This window comes from Xyrauchen texanus, chromosome 6 (assembly GCF_025860055.1).
Source record: "Xyrauchen texanus isolate HMW12.3.18 chromosome 6, RBS_HiC_50CHRs, whole genome shotgun sequence".
Classification (NCBI taxonomy): domain Eukaryota; kingdom Metazoa; phylum Chordata; class Actinopteri; order Cypriniformes; family Catostomidae; genus Xyrauchen; species Xyrauchen texanus.
The window spans coordinates 13183346-13206940 of record NC_068281.1 but is presented as its reverse complement, the minus strand read 5'-3'; the positions used below and the strand labels follow the sequence as shown (position 1 = coordinate 13206940).

General features: G+C 37.5%; 1 protein-coding gene across 1 annotated transcript in view; it reads left to right on the top strand.

Annotated features, from left to right (window-relative positions):
- The window catches only part of clstn2a (calsyntenin 2a), a 333541-nt gene that overhangs the window by 241855 nt on the left and 68091 nt on the right, over positions 1-23595 (top strand). Inside the window, exons 5-6 of the mRNA XM_052129308.1 lie at positions 3509-3658; positions 22340-22525. Of these exons, the coding sequence (XP_051985268.1) occupies positions 3509-3658; positions 22340-22525 (336 nt within the window). The remainder of the gene's footprint in view (positions 1-3508; positions 3659-22339; positions 22526-23595) is intronic.

The following is a 23595-nucleotide window of genomic DNA, read 5'->3' as shown; positions in this document are numbered from 1 at the left end:
ATACAGAAATTTAGGTGGGTTTATAATATATACAGTATCTCACAAAAGTGAGTACACCCTGCACATTTTTGTAAATATTTGATTATATCTTTTCATGTGACAACACTGAAGAAATGACACTTTGCTACAATGTAAAGTAGTGAGTGTACAGCTTGTATAACAGTGTAAATTTGCTGTCCCCTCAAAATAACTCAACACAGCCATTGATGTCTAAACCGCTGGCAACAAAAGTGAGTACACCCCTAAGTGAAAATGTCCAAATTGGGCCCAAAGTGTCAATATTTTTTGTGGCCACCATTATTTTCCAGCACTGATTTAACCCTCTTGGGCATGGAGTTCACCAGAGCTTCACAGGTTGCCACTGAAGCCCTCTTCCACTCATCCATCACGACATCACAGAGCTGGTGGATGTTAGAGACCTTGTGCTCCTCCACCTTCCGTTTGAGGATGCCCCACTGATGCTCAATAGGGTTAAGGTCTGGAGACATGCTTGGCCTGTCCATCACCTTCACCCTTAGCTTCTTTAGCAAGGCAGTGGTCGTCTTGGAGGTGTGTTTAGGGTCTTTATCATGCTGGAATACTGCCCTGTGGCCCAGTCTTCAAAGGGAGGGGATCATGCTCTGCTTCAGTATGTCACAGTACATTTTGGCATTCATGGTTCCCTCAATGAACCGTAGCTCCCCAGTGCCGGCAGCACTCATGCAGCCCAGGCCATGACTCTCCCACCAACATGCTTGACTGTAGGCAAGACACACTTGTCTTTGTACTCCTCACCTGGTTTATTCAACACACGCTTGACACCATCTGAACCAAATAAGTTTATCTTTGTCTCGTCAGACCACAGGACATGGTTCCAGTAATCCATGTCCTTAGTCTGCTTGTCTTCAGCAAACTGTTTGCAGGCTTTCTTGTGCATCATCTTTAGAAGAGGCTTCCTTCTGGGAAGACAGCCATGCAGAACAATTTGATGCAATGTGCGGAATATTGTCTGAGCACTGACAGGCTGGCTGACCCCCCCCTCTTCAACCTCTGCAGCAATGCTGGCAACACTCATATGTCTATTTCCCCAAAGACAACCTCTGGATATGATGCTGAGCATGTGCACTTGACTTATTTGGTCGACCATGGCGAGGCCTGTTCTGAGTGGAACCTGTCCTGTTAAACAGCTGTATGGTCTTGGCCACCATGCTGCAGCTCAGTGTCAGGGTGTTGGTAATCTTCTTATAGCCTAGGCCATCTTTATGTAGAGCAACAATTCTTTTTTTCAGATCCTCAGAGAGTTCTTTGCCATGAGGTGCCATGTTGAACTTCCAGTGAATAGTTTGAGGGAGTGTGAGAGCGATGACACCAAATTTAACACACCTGCTCCCCATTCACACCTGAGACCTTGTAACACTAACAAGTCACATGACACCAGGGAGGGAACGTGGTTACTTGGGCCCAATTTGGACATTTTCACTCACGTATGCACTTTTGTTGCCAGCGGTTTAGACATTAATGGCTGTATGTTGAGTTATTTTGAGAGGACAGCAAATTTACACTGTTATACAGCTGTACACTCACTACTTGACATTGTAGCAAAGTGTCATTTTTTCAATGTTGTCACATGAAAAGATATAATCAAATATTTACAAAAATGTGAGGGGTGTACTCACTTTTGTGAGATACTGTAATTTCATTCAGCACCTTACTCACTTTGTCTTATTTTCTGATGTCAGGTTTTATCAGTGTCGTACAGACAAAGGCCCATTCATATCTCACTAGAAGAGAACTGTTTATTTTAAAAGCTCCTCCTAACTGCTCTCAATCACACCGTCTGACATTAGCTGAGCACTGTAATTAGCCCAACAACTGAGCTGTCTGTTTTACAGACATGTAACCAGGACTGTCACGATTATGAAATTTGGCTGATGATTAATTGTCAAAGAAATAATTGTGATTATAAAACATTTTAGGACTTTGACAATTATGACAATAAATTGGCATACAAATGGTCATACTTAAGATGTATGTATGCTTCATTCATTAATTAATTATCACAAATAATTGTGATTAATTATTTTATTGTATCCTTTATTGTATCTTATGTATTTCTCACTTAAAGTATAAGATTAACAGTAACAAATAGCACACACAATTCCACACACCTGTATTTATTGAACTACAATTGAAAAAAAAAAATGCTTAAGCCAGTGTAATCAGGTTTGTTGATCTTATCTGGTATCCTAAGCTGTTCATGTTGGTCTGGTTTACTGGTTTTGGAGTGATTTTAGGCACTTGTCAGCTAGCCAGTCTGGGAGACCAGCTAACTGACAAGCTAGACCAGCTGAAGAGCAGCTGAGCCAGGCTAGGAGACTATTTAGATCAGCTGAATACCGGCTTGGTTTTGTTTGTTGTTTGTTTGATTGTTTGTTTCTTTTTAGACAGGTGGACTTGTGTTTTTTATGGACCCCCAACTTGGTCAGGTTTGCTGGTTTTTAAGGGGGAATTTGGGAATTTGATCCTTCGCTGAACTCTGTCACCATGTAGTTCGTTTGGACCTGTCATCATTGACCAAACAGTAGACACGCTGCTGCCTATAGCAACTGACTGAGCTAAATGCTAAATTACATATATCAGCCCTGTGACCAAAAGTGGTTGTTACACAAATGACAGGGAAAAGGAAGAAGATTCATGTCATTATGTTTCTTTAACTCTGCAATATGTGATCTGTCACAATGTTTCAACCAACAAAGGCTGGTGCCTCCGCTACTGTCTAGATACTGACCAAGAATTGTACTCTTAACTACAAAAGCTTTTAGTGCATAATATGGCTCCCTGCCAGAGGTGAGACAGAAAAAATATACCTTTGGCTGTTAGCTGATAATAGAATGACTCATACAATGATGTCAGAACTGTACATAATGTCTGCACAGAGGTTGCGCCATGGGTCAGCATTAGTAATGGTTGATTATGTTTTATACATCTTGGTCGAAGGAAAGTCCGTCCTACCTAGAGGAAGCAGAACTGCTTGGCAAGTTGGATAACAATGTTGCTGCTTACTGTACATCAGCTTTAGAGTTTGTATTAAACGCGTATAATGTATTCAAAGCATAAAGCCAAAAAAAAATTTTTATTATATTACTTGACATTAATTCAGATAACAAACCACTACAGGGGCTTGTGAAATGTAAAATTAAAGATTAGATGTAATTGTCTTTGTTCTAATTAGCACCACTGAAAACCTCCTTGCAGATTTACACTGTAATTTTATAATTGATGAAATATGGACACTTACACTGTTGGAATTACATTTCTGAAAGAAACAATCATTTTATGGGAGTGCATTTGTTGTTTAAAGACATATGTTGTTGTAGTATCGTAGTCTGCAGCTACAAAAATGACAAATTGCTCTTTTAAGATTACTCTCGAAATTCCACTTTGTGCATCTTTAATTTTATTTTAGTAAGTCTCTCACATATATATGGGCCTGTGTTTCAGCTGTTCACTCTTTTTTTTTTCCACACAGGCAACATCAGGAACACAGAGCGACTGAGCTACGACAAACAGCAGCACTACAAAATCTTGGTGACCGCCTACGACTGTGGCCAGAAGAGGACGACGGAAAGTGTTCCAGTTCACATTGAGGTCAAGCCAGTTTGCAAGCCTGGGTGGCAAGGTCAGCTGCTACTCACCACACACTATATTCCTCATTCTGTATATGTTTCATTCCTTCATTTGTATATCATGAGTCCAAGTCAAGTCTCAAGTATTATCCATGAGTCAAAGTTGCATCTTAAATATTTGTCTTGAGTTAAAGTTAAGTCTCAATCCTTTGTGATGAGGTCAAGTCAAGCTCAATATTTCATGTTTCAAAGTTAAGTTTTAAGCCTTTTTTCATGAGTCAAAGTTAAGTCTCAAGTCTTTTTTCATGTGACCAAGTCAAGTCTTGAGTCTTACGCCATTAGTCAGTTAACTATTAAGTATTTTGTCATGATTCGATGTGATGTGTCAAGTTTTTGTCATGAGTCCACGTTAAGTCTCAAGTATTTTGTCATGAGTCCACGTTAAGTCTCAAGTATTTTGTCATGAGTCCAAGTCAAGTCTCAAGTCTAATGCTATGAGTTAAGTCTTAAGTGTTTTGTTATGAGTCAGATTTAAGTCTCAAGGTTTGGTCATGAATCCAAGTTAAGTCTCTAGACTTATGCCATGAGTAAAAGTTAATACTTTTTTAAAAAGTTGAGTCTTTATTCTAACTTTTAGTTAACTAACAAAGGACAATGCATCTATGTGAACTTCTGCAGTTAATCCAGACTGGACTTTAAAGACATAAGTCATTCATCTTAAAGCAAAAATATATGTAATGTTTTGTTCTTTTTTTATTTTATTTGTAAAAACACTGGACCTTAATTCTTACTTAATTTTCTAATTTAAAACACTGCACACAAATAACTAATATTGGCATTAGGTTCATATTGTTTAGCCAGAGGGGAACTGGCCCCCACAGTAAGCCTGGTTTCTCCCAAGGTTATTTTTTTCCATTAACCAACATCTTAATCAAGTCTTATGTCATGAGTCCATGTCAAGTCTCAAGTCTTATGCCATGAGTCAAAGTTAAATCTCAAGTCTTTTATCATGGTTCAAAGTGAAGTTGAAAGTCTTTTGTCTGAGAATAAATATGAGTCAAAGTTCGAGGAAGACTCTGGTAATTTGTCTCACATCAAAATTAAGTCTCGAGTCGTTTGTCAAAGTTAGGTAAGTCGCAAGTCTTATACCAATAGTCAAAGTGAAGCCTAAAGTCTAATGCCATTTTTCAAAGTTAAGTCTCAAGTCTTATGTCATGAGTCAAGGTTAAGTCTGAAATCTTATGGCATAAGTATCAAATCTTTATTATATCAAGTCTTCATGAGTTAAAGATTAGTCTCAAGTCTTTGTCACGCTTTTAAAGGCATAGTTCATCCAAAAATTTATAAATGTATTCACCCTCATGCCATCCCAGATGTGTTTGATTTTCTTTCTTCTGCAGAACACAAATGAAGATTTTTTTTTTTAAATATCTAAGCCCAGTAGGTCTATACAATGCAAGTTAAAAGTGGACAGAATTTTCAAGGACCAAAAAGGACATAAAGGCAGCATAAAAGTAATCCATAAGATTCCAGTGGTTAAATCCATATCTTCTGAAGCAATATGATTAGAGTGGGTGAGAAACAGATAGTTACAAATGTAATTTTTTACTGTAAATCTTCCACATTCTGGTTTCACATACAGCCACCTACTAGTTGGGGCTGGTCAAAGGTAAATATTTATAGTAAAAAAAAAGGTCTGTTCTCACCTTCACCTATCATTTTACTTCCAAAAAAATTTATTTAACCACTGAAATCTTATGGATTACTTTTATGCTGCATTTTTGTCATATTTTGACCTTCTGAGGAAGAAAGAAAGTCATACACATCTGGGATGGCATAAGAGTGAGTAAATCATGACAGAAATGTTTATGTTGTCTCAATATGTCATGAGTCAGAGTTTAGTCTCAAGTCTCATAATATGTCATGAGTCAAAGTTAAGTGAGAGATAGTTTAAAATTGCAACAGGTTACCGTCTGCTAGCGGAGCACACAGCAGAGATGGTACGAGGAGAATGTTTGCCATCATGAATGTGTGTTGACCTTTTCTACCAGACAAAAGACACTTTTTGGGAAGTGTTGAAATGGAGCCATGCTTCTGAAGTTAAGGTGTTCTGACTTGCCCAGGTTCCCTTGTTTAACTCTCCCTCTGAGCTCCTCCAGCAGTCCCTCACACAAACAAATAAGCAGTTTTGAAATATTAATTTACTTTAGACTAAAATAAACAAACCCTGAGATGGCACTCTGCCTCCTCATTTCAAAAGTCCACCACACACCACTGACACACCCACATACACCAACATTATGTCTCAGTTTTGTTTGGTGTGGTATTATTACTATTTGCTTTATTTCCATTGAATAGTTTGATTAATTTTTTTTACATTATGGTTTGGAATAAACACACAAAAGGGTTTGAGACACAGACATTTGTGTTTTATCTCTTTGAAATTGTCAGTATATTTCTTTCAAAAGGGATCTTTTGTCTAGTAATTCACAAGACCGTTAACATATTTTATTTATTTGGCGTTAAAAAGCTCTCCTGGGTTTAAATGTACCATATTTTGACAGGCCTAACCCTGCCTGGTGCTGGAACTTATTTTAAAACCAATTAATTATATAAGTTGGAAGGTACTGTAACTTGTGGGTGGCCATTGTTACAAAGTTGAGTCTCAAGTTTTATGTCACGAGTCTAAGATTAGTCTCAAGTCTTTTGTCATGAGTTTAAGTCAAGTTTCAATGTGTCTTGAGTCAAATTTAATTCTCAAATCTCATGATTTTGGTCATGATTCATAGTTAAGTTTTTGTCATAAATTCAAAGGGATTAAAAATGAAATACATTTTTAATTTTGTTTCATTCTGAGTAAAAACAGTTTTTTTCCATTCCAGTACAGGCACTCCGCAGCCTCCCTTCCGAATGGTATCAGTTAGAACAAAATAAAAGAACGATTAATAACATTTTATTAAAATGACAGTACTCTCTCTGCTAAAGGTGGATGAAATTCCAGTTGCAGTGTTGCCATATCTTGCAAGAGAAACAAGTGACTGATCTGGAAAAACAAGCCCAAAATAAGCCACTCACCTTACCAAAAATTGGCAAAAATAAGTATTTACAGTTTTTCCTGTAGTGGATTCATCATCATACAGTAGAAATTATAACTAGCATACGGTTAATTCATGTAATTCGTATAATTTTACTTACAGATCTGCTTTAAATCTGCTTTCCACCAGCATCAAATCTGTATTATGATGGGGGTGGTGATGGTGTAGTGGTCTAAAGCACATAACTGGTAATCTGGTAATCAGAAGTTCGCTGGTTCGATCCCCACAGCCACCACCATTGTGTCCTTGAGCAAGGCACTTAACTCCATGTTGTTCCGGGGGGATTGTCCCTGTAATAAGGGCTCTGTAAGTCACTTTGGATAAAAGCGTCTGCCAAATGCATAAATGTAAATGTATTACTGCATCATATCTAATAATAATTCCGTGAAGACTTTTACCTCTAATAATGTTTTCAATGTGTCTGGATTAGACATGCATTTACTGTACATTTACGGCAATTAGTTTAATTTTTTTGGGAAACAAAATGTACTATTATAAACCTTTTGCCCTTATATTGGAACGAAACTAACTGTTTACCAGCATTTAAAAATACATGTTTTACTCCGGGTCTGTATTAAGAGACTTTGTTGTCATCTTCGGTTATGTTCTGCAAGAAAAATTCATTTTTTGTTTTTTTCATTTTCATTCCTTGAACTGTTTTTAGACCCTGGTCTCGATATTCAGAAAGAAATATTTCTCCTTGTAAATGTCCTCTTCAAATAACTTCAGTTACTTTACTTTCATGTTCACATATCTCTAATTTAGAGTCCAAGTCAAGTATTGAGTCACTTTCTTGCGAGATTCAGACTTGTGTTTTCATCTCTGCCTTGCACCCCCTCACCCTCTTGCGGCAAAGTGGCCAGTATTGTGAATCAGTGAGCAGTGTGTTCTCTGGGACCTCTGAAATCCCTTGTGCTGTTCTCCTCTCATCTGTGGCATACACTGTTAGTGGACTTAACTAGACAAATCGATATCTGTGGCCTCCCTCTGCCCACAGGGACAGCACAGTAGCTTCTGTCCACAGCTCATCTATACACACTCACACTGATGTCTCTTCCTGGCTAGACGCCTTCCTGAAAGAGCTCAGTTTTTCTTTAATATCTTTTGTCTATGCTATAAGCTGAACAAATAGGGTGGAGATCAACAACCTGTACTATAAAAAAGGAAACTGAATCTGAAGATTTTCTTGACATTCTGCGGATGCGGATGGAACACTGTTGTAAAATATGTAATGAACACATCAGAGCCATTTTTATGACGATCAGTGTGCAACTTATTTTCTGTTAGCTATGTGAGTAAATCTACAATCAACTTGCAAGTGTGTTAGTCATTGTTTCTTGAAATTGTTTCTTGAAGTAGGTGTAAATGTACCATTTCATGGTTTATGTTGTCTTCTTTCTTCCTCAAAATTAATACAAAATAAGATAATTAATACAAAATTAGATATTAAAAGAATAGTTTAAAAGTTTAAAATGCGCATCAAGACTTCCCTTACCCATAATTACCTTGTCTAACGTACGCTGCTTAAAGAGTAAAATGTATGAACTGGGAAAGTCAAATATTACAGCAATTTTAGGCAAAGTAATTTGTTATGCTTCACATAGACTTGGTTAAAGGAATAAACTCAGAATATTTCTCTACAACGTTAGGGACTGATAGAGATGAATTTGCATCTCAGGATATTGGATACAATTTTGGAGGAGGACTGTGCATTTATGTGGATAATTGGCGGGCAACTCATAATCAGATCCATGAGCAAGTGTGTACTGTGAGGTTATGAACTTTTGTCTTTTAGATATATTTACCTCCTAAGGGAATTGGGACAGATTACTTTTATATGAATTTACATTCCCCAACCCGACAAAGTGAAATCCAGGAACAAAATAACAGACTAAATAACTACCGTGATGCACTTGGTCATTCCTCTGATCAACCCATTTTAATCCTTGGGGATGTCAACTCTTGTGATGCCATGTCACCCGCCCGCCCTTCATTAGTATGAGGATTGTCCGTCCCGATCCACACGTACCCTACTCAAATGTTTTAAAATATAACTGATGGTTACAAGGTGCCGCCCCCCCATTGGGGAAGTCAGAACATAATATTGTATACTTGCTTCCAAGGTATGTAGCTAAGCTTGAAGAAGTGAAGCCAGTGATCAAACAGATAAAATTTTGGACTTGATACAATCAAAGTAAAGTGGATCTCAGAGACTGCTTTGATGATGCAGATTGGCAACTGTGTTTTATACTGTACATGTGATAATTTTCTTGATATCACTGACACATTACATCTTATATGTGTAGTGGTGGTGGTGTAGTGGGCTAAAGCACTAAACTGTTAAGCAGAAGGTTGTCGGTTCAATCCCCACAGCCACCACCATTGTGTCCTTGATCATGGCTGTTGCTCCGGGGGGATTGTTCCTTTAATAAGGGCTCTGTAAGTTGCTTTGGATAAAAGTGTCTACCAAGTACATAAATGTAAATGTAAATCTTATATAAGTTTTTGTGAGAGCAATTGTGTTAAAAAAAAAAAAAAAAAAAACAGTCAGAATGTATCCAAACAACGGTATGTGGCTCACTAAAGTCTTTAAAATATGCCTTAATGAGAAAAAAGCAGATTATTTCAGAGATGATAATGATTTGGGTCCCATTTCCCAATAACAATCGATCTTAGCGGTTAAGAGCATTTTCTACTAGCGATTTTGCAAACATTTGTTATTTTTTACTTGCATTTACTAGCACATCCTCGCACGTTCATGTTAAGAGAGACGTTGTCCATAATTGTTAAGTGCTGAAACATGACCGTATAATGCTGCTCGAATTTTGCAACTTTGTTATATTAGTGCATAACTTTAAAAACCTTTGTAATTTAGCTCGCTGGAAATATTTAAAAATATTTTATTAAAATGTACAAATTAAATCACCACATAATTGCATTTTGTTTTGCAATTGTTTTATGCAGAAATATATTTTTCTTTTACACAATCGCTGCTTCGTTTATTAGATGTGCATTTTAATATTTAATTTAAAACATTTGCTCTGTGGGTCGAGATTAAAGCTTCCAGGATCAGTGAAGACAGGGATGCTAATGACAACAAGCATTAATTGAATATAATGAGATTCACATTGTTATCAGGGAGCGCAAAATAAGGAGACGCATGGAAGCTGCACTTAAGGGACATTCACCAATCAAAGGGAGGACTGCTCTTTAATCCCAAAAGTGATTATGGTAACAACAATGCTACATAACATGTGCAGTACTACACAATGCATGGTGCGGGCAAGAGTGCCCTTTGGTGTCAGAGAGGAAGAGGAGATGAGGATGAGGTGCCATTATACTGTACGGACAATTTTCATGCACAGCATCAAGTTATTGACTTTTTTCCATCTCTCTCTCATTGTAATTTTTTACAGTTCTCTGCAACAGTCATGTCACCAATTTGTTGTTACCAACTAGTCCACAAATAACTTTATTTGTTATCTGTTCATCCAATATTGACTAAACATTTCTGGATTTATTATTGTTATTATTATTATTATTATTATTATTATTGGTTAAAACTAAAAATAAAATAAATGAGCATAAAGTGTAGCTATATGTGTTTACATTTTATCAGGTGTAATTTCACATTTGTCCTGCAGGTGTCTGCAGAAGTCTGTGTCCTTACAGTGTTCTTAGCGCTGTACGACTACTCCAGAGCACCCATTAATCTATGAGCATTTTCAAGTACTACTTAAGTTACGATGCTTTTGGGAAATGGGCCGCAAAACCAAGATGAATCATAAGATGCATTTGACGATCTACTTGTGGTGCGTTCAGACCAGAGGCGTTGAGAGTGTAAAATTGACCGGAAGTCATTCATTTTCAGTGTCAGGCAGCGTCTCTCTGTGGCGAGAAGCGGCGCGTCCGTGGCTGGCGCATCTTGGGCGTTGTGGGCCTCAGACGAAAGTTCATGAGCGGGCAACATTATGGTAATGAGCTTTGACGTGGTTCAGCGGCAACGTATTGGAATATAGAAGTGCTCCGCTCTAGCGAAGTCTAGAGAACGCAACAGTGTAAATTCCCACCAATCAATAGTTCTGAAGACAAAATGGAGGATAAAACTAATAATTGCCGTGGTGGGTTTTCCCGTAACATACGATCTGTCCCTGTTTGCTTACCTGGATATAAATAAAAAACAACAATGCATGGACAAAGGTGTCTGAAATTGTTGGTGTGGCCTGTGAGTTGATGAAGTGGATATTATGGTTTATATAATATTATATATAATATATTGCATACTAATTTTGGCACCATAGCATTCAAAACTGCTGCCTGGTCAATCGGTAACACATTTATACCATCAGCGTTTGTCTTAACAACACGATTTTTTACCAGCTGCACATCACACATAGCCAAGCATTCCGAACGAACGTTGCTGCCTATTTCAACTACATCAGAACCTCCACGAATCTTCGATAGCGTTGTTGACAGATCGAATTTCAGATCGAATTTTGACACTTGCTTTTTGATGCTTTTTGGATATGAGGCCCTGGTAACTCATTGGAAAAATAAAAAAAAGCTATGTTAGAATATAAGAACAAGATGGAAAGTAAGTTTTGTATGGGTAACGCAAAGCAGACATGGGAAGCTCTTAATACTATGATGGGGAAAAAGTAGAAAACAAATATTTCCTTTGCATGGTTCATCCTTTGCAGAAGATCTAGACTTGTTCTACAGTAGGTTTGATACTGAGGAGTGTACCACTGAATGTGATTGGGTGTCTCTTAAAATTCCTACATATGAGTTCATTATTTTTTTAATCACAGCCTGCCTCTCCTTCATTAATGGTAAATGGTCTGCACTTATATAGCGCTTTTTTATTAACCTTAGAGGTTACCAAAACGCTTTACACTGTGTCCCAATCACCCATCCACACTCACATTCACACACACATGCAAGGCGCTAGCCTGCCCAAGGACACTTCGGCATGTGGAGCCATGTGGGCCAGGATTCGAACCACCAACCCTGCGATTGGTAGACGACCCGCTCTACCATCTGAGCCACAGCAGCCCCATTAAGCCAAAAAAATCTATTTTTATCAATTCATACAATAAACAAAGAAAACATATATACACAGAATATCCCTCCCCCTCCCAATCCCCGACCCCACCCTGACCCCCAGCAAACATTCCTGTGGTCACACATGTGTATATGCACAAAATAACTAATATATATATATATAAAATAATATAATAATCACACACATTTATAACTGTCCACTGCCCCTCCCCGAGAGCCCTCCAAGAATGCTAAATTGTTGCCCCATTTCCTAACAAATGCATCCAAGTTCCCCAGTCTTCTAGATGATGCTTCCTCGAAAGCTGCCACCCTCCCCATCTCTGTGTACCACTCCTGAAATGGGGGCACTCCAGCTGACTTCCATCCCCTTAAAATGACATGTCTGGCCATCATAACAATGGTTAGAACCCAATTTTGTATGTGTTTATTCCCAATATTGATGACCGCCCCATCGGCTAAAATACTTCACACACAAAACTCTGAAACTTCAACCAAAATTCTGATTCAGCTTTTGTTAAACAAAAGCACGGTTACCAGCTTATGAAAATGATCAAATATTGTTCCTGTACCGAAATTTTTTTGCACCACTCAGTCAAATGATTTTAGACCCTTTGCACGTATGTCTGTTTTTTGCAAATGCGTGGAAAGGGTTTTAACAAAACACTTAGTGTCCTTTCTAACTAAAGTTTTGGATCCCCTCTGAACAATTTACATATATACAGTAAGAGCAAAGGGTACTGATGATGCAACATTAACTTTGTGTTACTCAGTTGCTAAACATATACAGCTGACCACACACTATTCTAGAATTGTATTTTATAGATTTTAGTTCAGCCTTTAATACAACGAAGATAGACCCCCTCTTACAGAGAGTACTTGATCTAAGGGTTAATGGTGGTCTCATGGTGGATCAGAGAGTTTATTTCCAATCATCCACAAAGAGTGTTTGTTAATGGTAACGTGTCAAAGAAAACTATTTTGAACACAGGCGCACCACAAGGAACCACACTGTCACCTTTACTATTCTCATTGTATACTGATGAATTTAGAATTCAATATGCACATTTTAGTCTATTTGAATATGCAGATGACATGGCACTTGTCTGCCTTTTGCAAGAATGAGAAGCAGAAATAAATCATCTTATTATAACCATGTAAATTCCCTCCTGAACTGATGTTGGTTGAGTGCACTTAAGATTAATGTGAATAAAACCAAACAATGGGTTGTCACTAGCAACCAGCGGGAAAACCTTGAACAATTGCATCCTTTAATACTTGATTTGCACTGTGTTGATATAGTCTGTAGTTTTAAATATCTGGGAAAATGGGGGGTTTGTGTAGCTCAGTGAGTAAAGACTCTGACTAATCCAGGGTGTGCTGAGTGACTACAGCTAGGTCTCCTAAGCAACCAAATTGGCCTGGTTGCTAGAGAGGGTAGAGTCACATGGGATAACCTCCTCATAGTCACTATAATGTGGTTCTCGCTCTCAGTGGGGCATGTGGTGAGTTGTGAGTGGATAATGTGGAGAATAGCATGAAGCCTCCACATGCGCTATGTCTCCGCAGTAACGCACTCAACAAGCCATGTGATAAGATGCGCGGATTGATTGTCTAAGACACGGAGGCAACTGTGATTCGTCCTTCCCCACCCGGACTGAGGTGAGTCACTAGAGTCACTACGTCACCACGAGTACGTAGAGCAAATTCGGAATTGGGCATTCCAAATCGGGGAGAAAAAAAATATAAAAAATATCTGGGAAAATGTATAGATAGCCATCTTAATATTACTGACAATAGAGATTTTTAATAAAGCAATGCAGAGACTGTATCGTATTATGAGGTTAAACCACTTTGGTGTGAGTAAAAATGTTTTAGAAATTATTTACAATAATCTCTTTGAAAACATTATGTCTTTCAATATGACCATGTGGTACTGAAACCTGAGATTAAAAAAAAAACACAGCAAAGTTGTTTAAAGTTAATGTAGCAAGTACAATTTTAGGTAGACACTGAGGCAACTTAAAGATATATGTTATAATATACAGTAAAGTAGATAAATTGATTGATTGATTTGATTGATTGATCGATCCATCCATCCATCCATCCATCCATCCATCCATTGGATTCATATCAGAAGTAAAACAAAAAGCTTTGGTCATTATAGAGAATCTTTCCCACCCTCTACACTGTCACTTTCAGTTGTACCTGTCAGCATATTAAATGCGTAGCTGTATATGTGTGTTAATTTGTGTGGATATTTGTATATGCCTGCATAATTTATACTTATTAATTAGCATGTATGTTTTGTTTTTCTATACTGTTTTTTTATTGATGTGTTGGTGTTTATACTGTCTAAAAATAGTCAATAGGCTTTAGTTTATAGTCACTCACTCGCACGCACACACACACACACACACACACAAACACACACACATGTTTCCACTGTGCTGCTCATGTCAGAGCCGCTTACCGGAGAAACTTGAGATGCGATCTCAATACAGGCCCACTTTTCCAGTGACTTGAGAACCGAACAATGATAGTGACATCATTAATCATTATCAGACAGCAAATGCACACAGCACATCACGGCCTTTGCTTACTACAAAACTGGAGCCGTTTTGCAAGATAAAGGACAAACAAGCGAGTAAAAGATAATATATACATTTTTTGAATCACAATACACTAAGCCTAAAGAATAAATAACACTTACTCGAGCTGTACATCCCAAGAAACCTCCGGCTGTACAAAAATATAAATAAACTCCAACTTTCCTTGCGTCCAGCTCCCACACTGGCGTGTCCCATTCTGAAGTGACAATTCTCTATGTACTATCCCCTTCGAAAGACAATTACCCTCCACTGTGAGCACTTCAGATGGCTGAAAAGTGAAAACAGTCAGCCAGAAATGTAAGCGCAGCGTAGTTCTAGTGGGAAGAATAGCGGCTGTACATCATCACACCATTAGCTGGGTAATTCCTAGCCATTCACATGTAAGCCATTGCTTTATAAGTCTGCTCACAATCTATCACACTGCTGTTTCAGTGTGTTAACATGGCAACCTCCACCACCCCACCACCGCCACTTGAGCCCCGTCCCGCACAGGGGTAGGCTCCTCGCCCCTGCCTCCTATCTCCGGCAGGATATGCCGGTTCCGAGTACAACTCCCTCGGACCGCAGGGACAGGGCCTACGCCAAAGAGAGACATTACATTTCTGTTTTATATTCATTAAATAAATGGCATCTTAAACCTCACTCAAGTCTGCATGTCTTCCTGATAGAACTCACTTTATAAGCTATTTCTTTGTGAAAATCTTCTTGGAATGACCCTCGGTATGGATTAGCTACCTTTAAAATGCCTTGCAAAGGCATGATCAGCACCAGTTAGAACACAGCCATGTGTGCTGAACAGTTGAAGAGGAAGGGTGCCTTTTCATTCTAGAAAGTATTTGATTGTACATGGTTTCTCAGGCTCCATGTGACATCATGGATTGTTTGAAATTTATTTTGTCAACGTTTTGAAGTATTCTAGTAGATAGCTAACCTTGTAGATATGGACTAAAAGCAGCAAAACTTTTATTTTGATTTAATGTCTTTAAAGCTTAAAGAATGACCCAAAAGTATCATAAAGATATTCCAATGTGGCTCGTACATCATGTACTAAGTTTTCTGAAGGCATACAATGGGTTTTGGTGAGACATAACCTAATGTAATCTTTCACTGAAGATGCGAGAACTTGTGTTGGGTTAGCACTAAAAACACAAGTTTTCAATTTCCAAGTTTGAGGTATTAAAATGACCTTGGGATCTTTAAGATCCCAAAAAAGGACATGAAGGCTAAATTCCTTACGATTCACATCCCTACTGAACAACACCTTTTACAATTGCTGTGGTAATGGATTTGTTCTAAAGAGTGTGTTGTCAAAGCTTTTGACATTATTAAATTGGAGGAAAAGACGAGGCAGCTTTTTTTACAGTTTACCTTCTTTCACACATTGATTGAGGCGTGGAAAATATCTGCAGACGAATTCAATTCACAGGCTTCAGCTGAGCCATAAACAAGCGGATGTCAGGGGCCGGTGGGACAGACGCATAATCACTGTCATCTAAAATTGTGTTTTGGGGCGTAAAAAAGAAAAAGTAGCATGAAGAAAGTGTGCCACTTTGCCTTTCTGTCTGCTGCCCTGCAGATTTAGACAAGCTGTGAAAAGATAGTACTCAAAGTAGCTAATTCAATTCTGACAAAACATTCAATTTTTGTGAAACATTCATCAGTTTTTTTTTTTCATCAGGTGAATTATTTATTTATTTCAGTTTTAAAATACATTTGTAGACCTCTATAAGTCACTTTTTAAAAAAGTGCACACGGTTTGTGCATTTTTAATAATTAAGGAATCGTTTTCCTACAAAATTGAATTCTAGCATCATTTACTCACGGTCTTGTTCCAAATCTGTATGGCTTTATTCCTTGGAACACTGCCTCAGTCACCATTCACTTCCACTGCATGTTTTTTTTCCCGTGAGGCTGGCAATCTGCCAATCTCTTTTTGTGTACCACATAAGAAAGTCAGACATGATCATTTTTATTTTTAATTAAAAATACATTTTTATTGGAGACAAATTGCCCTTTCAGAATTTAAATTGAACTCTAATACTAGGTGTTGTCACACATCTCTGTATTCTGTCTTTCTTTACTCATGCTTTTCAAGGTGACAGCACTGAGAGAAACTGCTCTGAGAACAGAATGCTGAATGAACCAATTAGAGGGAGTCTTTTCCACATGTTTGTAAAGGAAATCTAGAGTGAGGTGACATTGATTTAGATGAGTTACTACCTGGAGAGAGGAAAGGAGCTCTCTTTGCCAAGAAGAGACTTATTTTATGAAAGGGCACAAACCCAAAATGTCAGACTCAAGCGTATTAGCCGCAAGTCATGTAAATCCTCAATCCTTCGCAGTACAGTTGTCATATTAATTCTTTGGCAGTGTTACAGTACACAGAGCATGTCTGTTTGGCTTTGAGTAATTCAGTTTTCTTACACACAATAGTTCATGTTCATAGGAACATGATTTCCGCCTTCAAATCTCTCCTTTTCTGTCATTCTCAGTTTTAGAGTGAAGTCAGCAAAGCTTTAGTTGCATGATTATTAACATTTACAATATTGCCAAAGCGTTTAAAGTATTATAGTACAGAAATCATATTTCAATTTAGATTTTGTTTTTTTATTTTCTTAAAAAGTGAGTAGTGCTTCTCTTACATATGAATGAGAAATTGTAATAGTTATGTTTGCCTTACCAAGCACCGTTAATGAATAAAAGTTATGTCCTCAGAAAACGCACAATAAAACATTGCAAAAGTATCCATTTTATTTGTGCACTATAACCCAAGTTTTCAGGTAGCTTTGTGTGAGTAATAGACCCAAATACAAAACGTTTATTCAGTGATCTTCATCCAGAGACTATTTAGCAGAGACAGGCCGCTTCTATTAAAATTAATGGGAGAAATTGGAATGCCCAACCAAGCAGCTCTAAGCGCCCAAAGGCCAAAAGGATGTAGAAAGGAAGTCCCGCCTTACAGGTAAAAGTCACCATTTAGATAAAGAAATCCCCTGTCAATCAACTCCAGAACTGCATGTGCATTAGATATACAAGCTATACAAAATTGTGTTTTTAGCATAATATGAGGTTAAGAAGCACAATTTATGATTCCAGAATCATCACATTGTATTGCTGATTTGAAATATGTTCTTTAATTGTAATCTTGACCAACTGTTTCATAGATTTTGGTCTTTCCCCATTCAAGTAGGAGCTGAACTTTTATGACTGGAAATAGCTTCCCGAGAGCATTCCAAAGATGGCCGACAGTGGACTGACTTGCTAGAATGACTACTTCTAGAGTACTAGAAAGACTTGTCTTCATACCCATCTGCCGTAGTGCTTGTAGCAGCTGTAACTGTCAACTGCCGCACTGATTTCAAAATTAAATACTTTCCGACTCAAGAAGCATTGCAACAGGTTTTGCGGCAGTCGAATGCTTATTGAGTTGAGTATGAGTTTCTATTTGATAGGGACAAAGCATGTTGATGAACATTTGTACAGAATACAAGATGTAAACAAGCCGGATTATAGCAGTATTGCTAATTTACATCCGTAGTCCCTAGGCAGATACACACAAATACTCACTATACACAAGACTCAACTAAAAAACACAATACATAAAAACACATCACAAAAATTACTAAGAAAAATGTTTACACACTTGATTTTTCATAAGCCACTTCTTAAGATGTTCTTTAAAAGTGTGATAAGTAGAACATTGTCGTATTGACTGTGGCAAACTGTTAAAATATTTGCTCCCTATCACTGATAAAACTTTCTGGCCAAAGGATGTTCGCCTATTTGGTACTTCCCAGTCCCTTCTACTGACAGAACTGGTACCAATACCACAATCTCCCCTCTGTTTAATAAACTCCTTCAATGGAGGTGGAGCAAGGCCATGCCAGACCTTATAAACAAAGCACGCATAATTAAAAATTTAAAAATTTTCAAAACTCAATACATTATGTTTCTTATTTATATTACAGTGGTGAAATTAAAGGGTTTTTTTATCAAACACTTTTATCGCCTTCTTATACAGTATTTCTATTGACTTAAGAATTGAGTTACTCGTAAAAGACCAACTACTGAAGCGATACTGCATATGTGAAAAAATCATTGAATTATAAATACAACCTTGCAGCACCAACTGTCAAAAAGGACCTAATATACCTAAAATTCTTTAAATTAAATTTCACAATATTAGATAACTTTTTTACATGGCTTTTAAAAGTGAGAGTAGAATCTAAAGTAACTCCAAGATACTTAAACTCTTTCACAACTTCTATTTCCTCTCCTCCCATAAATACATTTGAATGCGTCATCTCTACTAACCGTTTTGAAAACATCATATACACAGATTTTTTTGTGTTCAATATTAAACCTGTCCTAATAAGCCAATCCTGTACATTAGTCATAGCAGAGGTCAAAGTAATCGATGCTTTTTCAAAATTCTTTGCATGGATTGGTGCTCACGTATCTCATGACTGATTGCGACATGCCATTTTGTATCATGCATTTGTTTGAATTAAATAGGACACCTTCAAAGAGTGATCAGGAGAAAAATGTCAAATTAAAAACATCCTATTCCTCTCTCTACCTCACACAAATCTATTGTATCGAATTCACCAAATCGTAGTTTGTGCTACTTCTGTACAGTACAGCATTTTACAATTTTTCTAAATAACTATTTATTACTTTTTTTATATGGTTAAGTAATGTCTAGGTTTAGGGGTATTGGTTATAAGAAGCTCTAAATACATATGAATTAGTTTATTATAATGAAAATGATTGCTCCTGTACATTACGCTTTTATATATTGTTGAAAAGTGGTTATGTTGAGAGACAGGGATAAGGCATCTAAAATATCTATGCAATAGTTAAAAATGTACAGATGTATTTATTTATTATAAATATATTTTTTACAAATGTATTTAAAATAGATTTGTACATATTTTATATTTCTAAAGCTGTAAATACATACAAATGTTCACGTTTTAGATGCTGTAAAAATGTCCGTATTGACCTTATCAGCATCTGTCCAAACATGCAAATAGGTATGTTTAAATGTTCAAATGTACGAATAGCAACATATAATAATGAGATCAAGCTGGACTGTTTTAGCTGGTTTAAGCTGGTCAATGAGCCTGGCCAAGCTTTTTTGCTGGTTGGCTAGCTGGTCTGAAAAATCCCCAAATCTCCTCTAAAACCATCAAAATAGGGCAGCTTGGCCTGGTCTGGATGCCAACCAACCACTTTTGGTTGGATTTAAGCTGTTTTTGTCAGCAGGGAATGTATTCTTTCTTCTCTCTCTTCTCTGGTTTTTCCCAGGGTCACTGTTATTTCTGGGATGCAAGTATCATCTGTAGCATGATAGTGCCTTAAGATGTGTTGACAGTTGCTGGCAGGCTGCTACGACCAGAGAATAAGCAGTCATTTGCTGAGATATTGCATGCCCTGTGTTGTCAGTGTGATTCATAAGAAGTGAGGTGGAAGTGAGGACTGAGTGACGATCATGACCGACACTGTGGAGGTGAAGGGCAAGGATTTCTCAATGCAATGCTTCCCGCTTGCATAGGCATGTAATTGTCCAGCCTTTCTTTGTCTATGACTATATCCCGTCTGTCAACACTGATCCCTCCATCTCTCTGTCTAGCAACCCAACTTGCTGAGCCATCCACTGAGAGTGACAGTTCTCTCACTGAGTGCAAGCCATGGAAAACTGGCACTGCCAATCAGGTCTAGTCTTACACTGTGGCTATGTTCTGAATAGAATACTAGATTACTACTTTATTAATACTGTGCAGTCTACACTGTGTAGTACTGACTTCTATTTTTTTAAATAGTATGTGAAACAGTCCTCAATAGTCCCAAGTGTTTTTTCCCCAATTGTTTCTTGATACTCTCCACTACACCCTACAGACAAATTTTGTAAAATTCCACAAAATTCAAATTAGAAGTTGACACCGAATCCCATAAATGTATAAATCTACCATTTTAAGTCACATAATTAGCATTAAATGTATCAGTGAACATCTCAAGGCTGTCTGATGGTGTACACCTGGACTTAATTTCAAACCTCATTTCCTGTCCGCCTGTCATGAATGGGCCGCAGGGCCTCTGATTTTGTAGCCCTTTTCTGCACCATGTCACCCCAGTACCCTTGCTATTATTTTGTAATGTGTCGCTTAGAAACCCAGTCGGTTCTTGTACTTCATCAGTTTCTGTAGTGATAAAAATCCTTGTGCAGCTCTTCCGTGACTTTTGGCATTCATGGCATTTGTGAATGAGCAATGAATGTTTAATTTTGCAGTTAATGTTAATCTTCACCCCAAGGTCCCAAAATGGTCATTCTATTCAACAGATTGAGTCTGGCTTCTGGCTTTGGTGTGTTGGTGTGCCATGGGAATTATACACTCTCCAGGGAGTAAATGAGTCATTATAGCATACATGGGACTTCGTTTTAATTGTGATGCCTCTGAAAGCGATGGCTTTTGAGGTGTTGCTGCTTGTGAATTCTACTGTGATGGTGAATTCTAAGACCTATTGCTGTGGAGTCTGTTTATATTTTTTGTTTTTTTTTTCTCAAAAAGCCTATTTTTTAACATATGTTTCTCAAATTTTTAAATGTGCTCTCTGTGCTCGGTTTATCTGGGGTGGAACAGCTAACTCAGATATTCATGAGGAACTATTTTTAAAGATTTTAAGAGATAGAAGCTTGTGGTACTGTTCTGTCACCCCATTTTATCCACAGTAGTGCCAATGAAGAATGTAATAAGATATTCAGTTAGGAAAGGAGGCTGAGGCAATACCTCGCAGCTCAGACGAATACAAAGCATTCAATTCTCTGAATTATACAGAGGGGGTGTGCAAAGGCCAGCAAGGGAGAGTGAGATATTTTATCTTAGGAGTCATTCTTGCTCTTAGCGTCTGTTTATATAGTGCACAAGACAGAAGAATGTGGGACCTCATATGAAAGCACATGGTAACATGTCAGCCTTGACCATGAGGATAACGTGTCAAGTATACTGTAGAATGTATAGAATAATAATTCCACAGGAATTCCCTTTTCCATTTGCTTTTAACCATTGCTTTCAATGCAATTGGTTTTGCCTCTTCATGTGTATGTAGAAAGATTAAAAGGATACAACTTGGATGTATCTGTGATTTCTGACTACCACAGATGCTCTAGCCCTAGTTAAACTCACATTCTGAAGAAATAAGACACAGTAGTACGTTTCAGTAATTTTAACATTTTAGGGGTGCACCCTTGGGATGTTGTTGACATAATGTGAAGCAATTGTAAAATAAATAAATAAATTATGTTTTCAAAACTAATATGATGATAGATACCAATGTTTGCTAAACCTCAGATCAAGCAATGTTCATTTATTATTAACAAGTTTAGGTTCCTGTGATCGTGTAAAACTTCTTTACACGTGATCGTGTAAAACTAAAATTGTGATTTGGAAAAGATCATAAAAGTCTAAATGTAAATTGTAGAGAACATATTTGTTTCTTGTTTTACTACTTATCAACTTTTTCTTCAGGTAAACAAAGAAGCCTTTCTCCAGAAAGCCAAATTGTCTTTTTTTGGCAACAATTGCACACCAATAAGAATAATAATTTAAGTACATTATTTTCAATGGTTGGTACCTGACATACACCTCAGCAATCTTTATAAAAAAAGATTTATGAAAGTCCTTTTACACATTATCGTGAATGACTGGAAAATCATGGAATTGGTCAAAGGGTGTTGGAACCCTGTATTAATGATCAGAATAAGCATTTCTTCTGCCAAGTAATATTTCATTAGCCTGTATTCATCCCTGTATTCTGTATTTATAATTTGGCACATTAATATATAATTCAATTCATGTCCAGTTACAGTTAGGCATATTGCCTTTTTTACATCATGCTCGAATGCTCATCCAATCAGATTTTAGGACCACAATTATCTGTTGGCTATTATTTGTTTTCTATTTAGGTTGGAACAAGCGTGTGGATTACGAACCTGGAACAGGCAGCAAGCAGCTTTTTCCCAAGATGCACCTGGAGACATGTGATGGACCTTTATCTTCTGTGCGAGCCATGGTGGAGCTACAGACCAGCCATATTGGGAAGGGCTGTGACAGAGAAACCTATTCTGAGAAGTCTCTGCAGAAGCTCTGCGGTAATGTCAACTACAAATCATTTAACAGTCAGTCCAGAACTGCCTCAAATTGGTTTACTGAGCTTAATGAGTTTTATTTGATATTCTGTACAATTCACAAACTTGCACATTTGCCTCTCTAAACCCATTCTACACCAGTGGTAAAATGAGAAGGCAAAGTCCTCACTATGTACATTAGTGTTCCATTTCCATTTGATGTTTGCATATTTTTCAGGTTAAATTGAACATACTCTATGGCAAAGCATTTACCATACACTATCAACAAACAACCAATACTACAATATTTTTGAATGTTTTATATTAACATACTTTTTACTAAAACAAAGATTATGCATTTTAACATTGCTTCATAAATAGTAACTACAGTACAATGACAATGATTTGTTCTTAATACTTACTGTTGTTTGACTAATATTATTAATAGTCACTTTTAGTTGGTTAGTTGGTGAATAGAGGTGCAGCTTTATTTAAATAAGCTGAGTGTTTACTAAAAAACAGCATGCTATTTGACCCATTCAAGCCTATATGTGGACCGGTTGTGAATATAATAGAAGACATTATTCCTTTTTGCCTATATTTTAGCCCCCTCATGTTCATGCAATTCGTTGAGACCTCAGTGAGAACCCAATGAGCTTAAGGGAGTCAAAAAATATTCAGGCTCCCTCTGAAACTTTATCTGCTGGTAAGTGTTAGTTTACAAAACAAGAGTGCTTTAATCTTTGTTTGATATCATATTTGATAATATATTCATAAAAATTCACAATGGGCCTGGGTAGCTCAGCAAGTATTGACTACCACCCATGGAGTCGTGAGTTCGAATCCAGGGTGTTTATAGTGACTCCAGCCAGGTCTCCTAAGCAACCAAATTGGCCCAGTTGCTAGGGAGGGTAGAGTCACATGGGGTAACCTCCTCATGGTCACGATAATGCGGTTCTTGCTCTCAGTGGGTTACGTGGTGAGTTGTGAGTCGATGACGCAGAGAATAGCATGAAGCCTCCACATGCGCTATGTCTCTGAAGTAACGCGCTCAACGAGCCATGTGATAAGATGCGTAACCTCCTCGTGGTCGC